Source organism: Patagioenas fasciata, chromosome 17 (assembly GCF_037038585.1).
Source record: "Patagioenas fasciata isolate bPatFas1 chromosome 17, bPatFas1.hap1, whole genome shotgun sequence".
In the NCBI taxonomy this organism is placed as follows: Eukaryota; Metazoa; Chordata; class Aves; order Columbiformes; family Columbidae; genus Patagioenas; species Patagioenas fasciata.
Window position 1 is genome coordinate 7,934,257 of NC_092536.1, and position 7,130 is coordinate 7,941,386.

Genomic DNA, 7,130 nt, shown 5'->3' on the forward strand with positions numbered 1-7,130 from the left:
TGCACAAAGGTGTGTATTTATGCATACACAGATCTGACAGATCTGGACAGCTATTTAATCAGCTTGTATGTGCCTGTGTGACTTACAGGCATTTGCATACCTGTGAGAAGAAAAATGTATTAGCCCATGCAGGTCAGTTTGGTGTGTCAGTTAAATGTTTCAGTTACAAAATACTGCTTGTCCCTTAAAATATTATGTTCATCTTAAAAGTACTGCCATTCTGCACTGTATTTACTGAGGAAGGCCAAGCGGAGTCTGCAGCTCTGTGGAAAAGGTCAAGTAGAATAGAAAAGACTTCTGATATTCTTGCCTAGTCCTTCACTCATTGCAGCCTGCCTTGAAACTGGGAGTTTGGTCCGTAGCAGCCCCTTGGCAGGTTCAGGGCTCTCAGTTCTCCCTATCAGCTACTGATACCTGACGATAAAACCGCAGTACGTGAGCAGGCTGCATAGTGTTTCCATGGGCTTGCAAACTGCTCGAAAGAGGCTGAGAATAGCAGCAGTGACTGCAACAGGCTGTGCTCAAGAAACAGGAAAGGATCTGAAAAATTTGCCCAGCTGCTTTACACCTAAATCCCCATCATTCCTTTTGCTGCCACAAATGCAGGTGAGAAGGTGGGGGAAGAACTTGTGGCTCACATTTTCATCGTGACTGTGCTAAAAAAGTACAGCTGTTAAATCTTCAGCTCTGGCCTGGAGAACTTGCTGGGTTTTGAACACATTCCTGGAGATGTTAAAAGCCTGACCTGAACCATCCCCACTGACTCTGACACACTCTCTTTCTTTTTGGGTGTGCCAGAGGCCCCCATCCCCACCCCACTGTGGCCCCCGTGCTGGCACAGAGCATGTACTCCTCTCTAATTGATAAGGGATGGGAGAGGAGAGCCATCCAGCTGCCCTGGTCCCACTGAACAGCAAATAGTCCCTGAGAGTTGTTTTCCTTTTGACTCCAGGAAGCGCAGCATGGAAGATGATGGACCCTCAACCAGCACAGCTGCAAAGAAAGAGAGAAAGAGCACAGGCTTCGGGGACTTCAGCTCCTGGTAACAGCGCGGGGAGCCTAGCACTGGAGCAGTGCAGCAGAAAGAAAAGGCGGCCTCCCACGTGTCCCCGAAGAGCCCGAAGACAGTCTGTCCTGGGGAGGGAAGGCACCAGCCTGCCCTTCCACTGCAGAAGAAAACTGTTGCTTTGTTAAGGCTGGTTAATGTGGCTTTGTTTTCTAAAGAGCTGCGTTCCCCCCACTGCATCTTCCTCGAAGGCCTTTTTGTTGTTGTTTTGCTAAGCTGGGAGCAGGCAGCCCCGCTCCGCTGGGGATTCGCTGGAGCCTTTCTCGGCTTGGCTGGCAGCGGACCAGGCAGAGCCCAGCCTCGCAGGACGCTACTTCAGTGAACAGCTATGTCGGTGAAAGAGCTCCTTTTACAGGTAATTGTTTCCAGACCGGCCATGTCTGCCAATAAAGGAATGAATGTGCTGGTGAAGCGCCTGTGCTGCTGTAGTGCTTTGTGGAGGGGAGGAGAGGGCTCCAGCCCATCCTGCCCTGCCCTTCCAGCTGCCTTGTGCGAGTTCTCAACAAGGACCAATTCTGTCTCTTGCTCTTTACTGGCCTGGCTGGACTGACGGCTGTCAGTCTCTGCAGGCCCTTGCTTGCTCCAAAATGAGCTCTCTCTGCACCCATGTAGGTCTCTGACAGCCTGAGAAGCAGCAAATTGAGATGGGGAGCCTGGAGTGGCTGCACCACTTGTTCCTCCTATGACTGGACTGCCCTGAGCCCCTGGGCAGCCAGGGGGCCAGGATGCACCAGTTCAAACCTGCCCTCAGGTCCCAGAAGGTGCAGCCTGGAGCAGCTGCAGGAATAGAAACTACTTTTTTTTAAACCATCCCTAAAGCCTGCTCCTCGCAGGGGAACACACACTGTAGTCTGAGCCTGCTCCTCGCAGGGGAACACACTCTGTAGTCTGAGCCTGCTCCTCGCAGGGGAACACACACTGTAGTCTGCCCTGACATCAGGCTTCCCATCGTTAGGTAAAACCATATAATATAGCTGGCAGGTGTTCCAGATATTTCCATTGCTTACCCACAAATTATTAGGAAGTTTAGTAAAGGCCTGATGGCTTGAAGATATAGCATCTGTGTTTTAATCCAAAAACATATGTATGTTGCCATCACTTATGCATAGAAGGCTAGATCCTGAACATTACTTTTCAGTTCATCTTAGGCATTTTCAAATGACAGAAATACCCTCCCTACCTCTCTGTGTGGCTGAGGGGATAGTTTTGTAATCAGCTTTGTAACAATACATTTATATTGGTGGTTTCATGTTTTAAGAGAAGATTCCATTTATATTAAATAGCTGTACAAACTTTCGGTAAAATGTTTTGCATTAAATGGTTTTATTTTCTTTTGAGTGCTTGCCTTGGACTGTTAAACTGTCATCTCCAGGATCATGGCATTGCAAAGTTGATTGTTACATGAGGAAATGATTCATTCCTACTTTTTAAGATGCTCATAAGGAACTCTGGGATCTTTGCGGATATGATTACATCTTTGTTAAATCATAGGAAGTCCAGACTAGTCTGAAAGAAGAATGGGGGGGGGTTGTTTTGCAACATTTTGCAGTGTATAAGTTTGAAATAATACGTACTTGATTCCTGGAACAGGGAATATGCCCGTACTTTCCTCAAGCCGAGTTTCTTGTATTGAAACCTCTTGTTTCTCCTGGACTGGCCTTTTCCAGATAAATTGCTACTGATCCCTTCTACCTAACCCATTTTTGAGTCGTGGGGCTCACAGCACTGCTAGAGCTGAAATAGCCAGTTTGATGAAATCCTTAAGAGTAAAATGCCTTTTTTTTTTACTAGATTAAAATGGATATTATTATGAAAGACTGCTGCCCTTCCAAGCACGGCCTTTGGACTGCCCGTTTCATTACAATTTCCCGCCATAACATCAGACACAAAAGAGCAATTTCCTGGCTTCTAGGGAGGGCTGAGCATAAACCTTTTAGTTTAGCTCTGAGCAGGGGTGAAGCTCTTCAGCCTCTGTTCACTGCTTGACCTGGATCCGGTTCTCGGGCGGCTCTGCTGGTGTTGGTTCCTCCCCAGGGTGCTGCAGTGGGGTGTGGGGCTCAAGTCATTTGGCTGAGGTTTTGTGCCCATCAGCAGCTGCTCTGAGGTTTGCACCAAGAGCTTCTGCAGGGCGACAGAACCATCGGTGCTCCCTCAGCCAGACTCCGCAGCACATTTTTCTTCTGAATTTCCCCCTTTCTCCTCCTTCCCACACCTGTATTTTTGCATATATGATCAATTTTGTTTTAACTTCAGCTTTTCTTCTGATCGACAAAACCACAGGGACTATGTGACACAAGCTTTTCTCTAAAAGATGAGTGAAAATGGTGAACCATACTCAGGGGGACACAAGGTGGGTGTCCAGAGAGCAGCGCAACGTGGTGTAGCCCTGTCTTTTACAAAACCTGGCTCTTTGCTGGGTGACTTGCAGAGTTTCCACTACGTGAGTCAGAAAAGGTGAGGAAGGAGGCTTTGCTGAAACCTTTTCTGCCCCTTTCATTGCTTGGTTCTCCAGCAAGGATGGTGTGTTAAGGGAACAACCAAACCAGGTCCTGCTGTGTCTGGAGGGATAGGCAGGAATTGTGCAGCCTTACTATAGAAAATCACTCCTGCTGTGCTATTTGTAAGTACATTTTTACGTTCTTTGTCTTTGACACTTTTCCAGTAAATGCGCTTAGAGAGAAAAAGTAGGATTTTAACCAGAGGCTGAAATAGCTTTTGTCTGGCCTTGCCCAGAATAACACCAGCACTCTCTTACTTTGCATTGCTCCATACCAGAGGCACTGGGTGACCAGTAAATTCGGTTTCCTGAGATCTGGCACTGTAGCAGCAACCACCACAAGCATAAAACATCCTCAAGAAGGTGGTGGGATGTGGGGGGGCTGACAGCTGTGACCGCTTGTTTCCATACAGCTTCACAAAGACATGGACTTCACAGGAGACTCAGCTCTTCACCTTTGCTTTTTCTGGTGTGGATTCAGCCCGGCCTCTCAAGGACTGTAGTATTGTCTGCGTGGGCAACAGCACTAACTGAATGGTTTTCAAGCTAAATTGCTGCAACTCTGTTTACGTATTTACCAAGAAAAAAAGCTCAAAATATTGTTGTTCAGTTTAATTTTGCCTGTTTCCCACTGGCTTGAATTGTTGCAGCCCACTCCTCTGGAAGTAGGAGCTCATTCAAGCAATTGCTCTGCTTCAGCATCATCTGATGGGTTGCACTGGTGCCCATCTCACATGGGGCCATGAATTGTGAGTCGTGTGTGGTCAAACTCTGTGTTTCAAGGTCTCCAAGGAAATCCTGCTTCTCCCTCCAGCTCCATTCAAGTCAGGGACCCGGCAATGAGTGTCCCCCAGAGCCCAAGCCACCGTCAGCAATAACGGCAAGGGGCTCCATGGGGTGGAACAGAAGCATGTGCAGAATTCAGTCCAACTCATTTCCCATCTGTGCTAAATTTACTCCGGCTAACCACTTCTTACTGTGAACTGAAAACCACACAGAACACCCCTCTACCAGGTACTGCTCCAGGCAAAGGGCCGTCATATCCTCTTGAGCCTGACCAGTGGGCACAGAGAAGAGGTTCAGGCCCTGGACCAGCCACTCTTTGGATGCTGTTGGTACGAGAAGCAGAGCAGAGATGAATGGACAGAGACAACCTGGAGGAGGCTGTGATGGTCAGTACTACGGGGATGCTAAGTGTGCCAGGACACCTCGCTGGAGCCTGATGTGCAGGTTGCAGCAGTCAGACCCTTGAGGTGGCTGCTGGACCCACCGGGCAGCAGAGCTAAAGCAGAGGAGATGAGAGAAGTGCCAAGGCTGCTTGAGGATCTCACTGGGTGCATCACAGAGGTGGCACATCCCTGCCTTGAGGCAGCCGCCCACACTGGTGCCTCCAGCTTGCACAGGTGTCCTTGGGAGCCTTGCAGAGGGGAACCAAATACCTGCTCGGATCCATTCTGCTTTCTGGGGCTTTCTGGGCCAATTCCTAGAAGGTTTTACAGAGGTTTTCCAACCCTTAGTGCCTCCATGTGCACCTGCCAAGCAGCATATGCCTGTATGTTGGCTCCAGTACCGACCTACTGACCTCAGCCTCTGCTGGGGCTGCTGAGCTCTGTTTCTGTGTTTTTTAACCCAGATTGGGCCCAGAGACCTCAGAGTGAGAAGCCAGAATGAGCCCTCACTTCCCTGCCCAGGCAAGGGGCATTTGTGCCCCTTTGGTTCCCTGGGCTTTGATTTGATGTCGATGATCTGAGCTTTGATGTCCATGTGGACAGGCTTGCACAGAAGTACAAGGTTTTGGTTCAAAAGCAGCAGCGTGCTGGTTTAACGCTGCCTGCACTGCTGTGTTGAGGGCTTGTTCCATGTCACCTGAATCCTGGACATGGGTGGCAGATGGCCAGGGGTAAAGCAAAAGCGGTGAAGGGCTCGAGTGCTAAATGCAGCCAATCCATGGCCGATCCCTTCATGGTGCCGCTCAGCAGGAAGGGGGAGGCCGAGCACAATGGAGCCAGCGGGTGCCAGTGGGTCGGTGCTGCTGCAGGCAGTGGATAAAGCCAGTGCTCAGACACTGGGTGAGAAATACCACATATTTCTGGAAACCCCCTGCCACCCCTAGGCAGTGCTGTTTGGAAGGAACAGGATGCTGGAAATCTTGCACCAGGAAGTAGCTTTTATAAGCAAAAGGGGGGGATTTGCCAAACACAATCCCCCCTACACATTTCAACACTGTTTGCTTTGGAGAAGGCAAACAAACTAAATCAGACCAAGCAGGAAGGAGGTGGGCAGCTGCCTGCCCTGACCGGCAACGGGTTACACCACTCGGGATGGCCAGGGATTTCTCGCTTCCTCTCTTTCTTCGGAAAGTGAATGTTATTCCAGGCATCACGGAGGATCTGACCACCCTGTGCCATGACTGCGGGGAAGGAGCCGGAGCCAAGGCTGCACTTGGAGCTTGGTGAGCACAGCCCCACTGCTCCAGCACACACACCTCCATGGCAGTGACATCCAACCCCCTTGGCTCAGACAGGGGTGTACCCAGCCCTGCCACCCACACGGACTGGGATCCCCGCTGCAGTGCAAGGCTGTGACCAGGCTGCAGTGCTGGGGGGGACAACAGGGTGCCAACACAGCCCCCTGCACTGCCACCCAGCCGCCAGCATCCACCTGCCCATCCCACGTGCTGCTTTAGCTCACCCAACCCAGCACAAACAGCCAGTGGCGGGTTTGCTTCTTGGGCCTTAAACCCTGCAGCAGAAAACACCTCTAAAAAAGCAAAAGGAGCTTGATGGGTAGATTGGAGAGGAGAGAGGCTCCCAATGGGGTCAGCCCTACCCAGTGCTGGTGTGAAAGCCACCATGACAGCTCAGTTCCTTCCACGCTTCCACAGCCCTGACCTCCTGCACCACCTTTGGGCAGCCTGGGCAGGTTTTGGGAGGTTCCAGCCGTGGCTGCTGATGCCCAATGAGCAGCAGTTGTGACCATGCTGTGTCGTGGCCAATCACACTGTGCACGTCCCACACCAGACCCCTTTGTCGGGAGGCAGCAGTAGCAGCGTTAGTGCAGGGCACGGTGGCTGCTGTGCTGGGGGGCTGCAGGGACTGTGGGGGGCTGCAGGGAGCTGTGAGCACTATAGGGGGCTGCAGGGAGCTGTGAGGGGCTGCGCATGGTGCCTTGGCGTGGCCGGCACTGACTCACCCTCCGCTGAGCTCAGGCACTGCAGCCCAGTGACTTCATCCACTGGAAATAGCAACTGAGGAGGAACCTTCTCTCTGTCACCACCATACCCGTATAGACACAGGCATTCGCTGCTGCCTGCACCTCTGCCCGTCCTGCTGCCTGCACTGCTGCCTGCACCTCTGCCCGTCCTGCTGCCTGCACCCCAGCCGCAAAAGCTGGTTGAGCCCCAAGGCAGGGGCAGCCCTCCCATCTGGGACTGAAGTGTCTCTCCAGGCAGGTTTGGTCCCTGGCTGGGTTGGGAAGGGCAGAGCAGGCAGAGGGGCTCTGGGAAGGGCTGGGATCAATCTATCTGCTCAAGTAAGCACTGGGTACCAGGTTTGTACCACAGGACTG

At 51.4% G+C, this 7,130-nt stretch overlaps 1 protein-coding gene across 2 annotated transcripts in view; it reads left to right on the plus strand.

The window, feature by feature from the left end:
• PPIL2 (peptidylprolyl isomerase like 2) overlaps positions 1 to 2,403 on the plus strand; it is a 71,900-nt gene extending 69,497 nt beyond the window's left edge. For both annotated transcript variants that reach the window (XM_065851740.2, XM_071815800.1), the window contains one exon: positions 953 to 2,403. In XM_065851740.2, coding sequence (XP_065707812.1) covers positions 953 to 1,046 — 94 coding nt within the window. In that variant the 3' untranslated portion in view covers positions 1,047 to 2,403. The remainder of the gene's footprint in view (positions 1 to 952) is intronic.
• Positions 2,404 to 7,130: the final 4,727 nt, after the last annotated feature.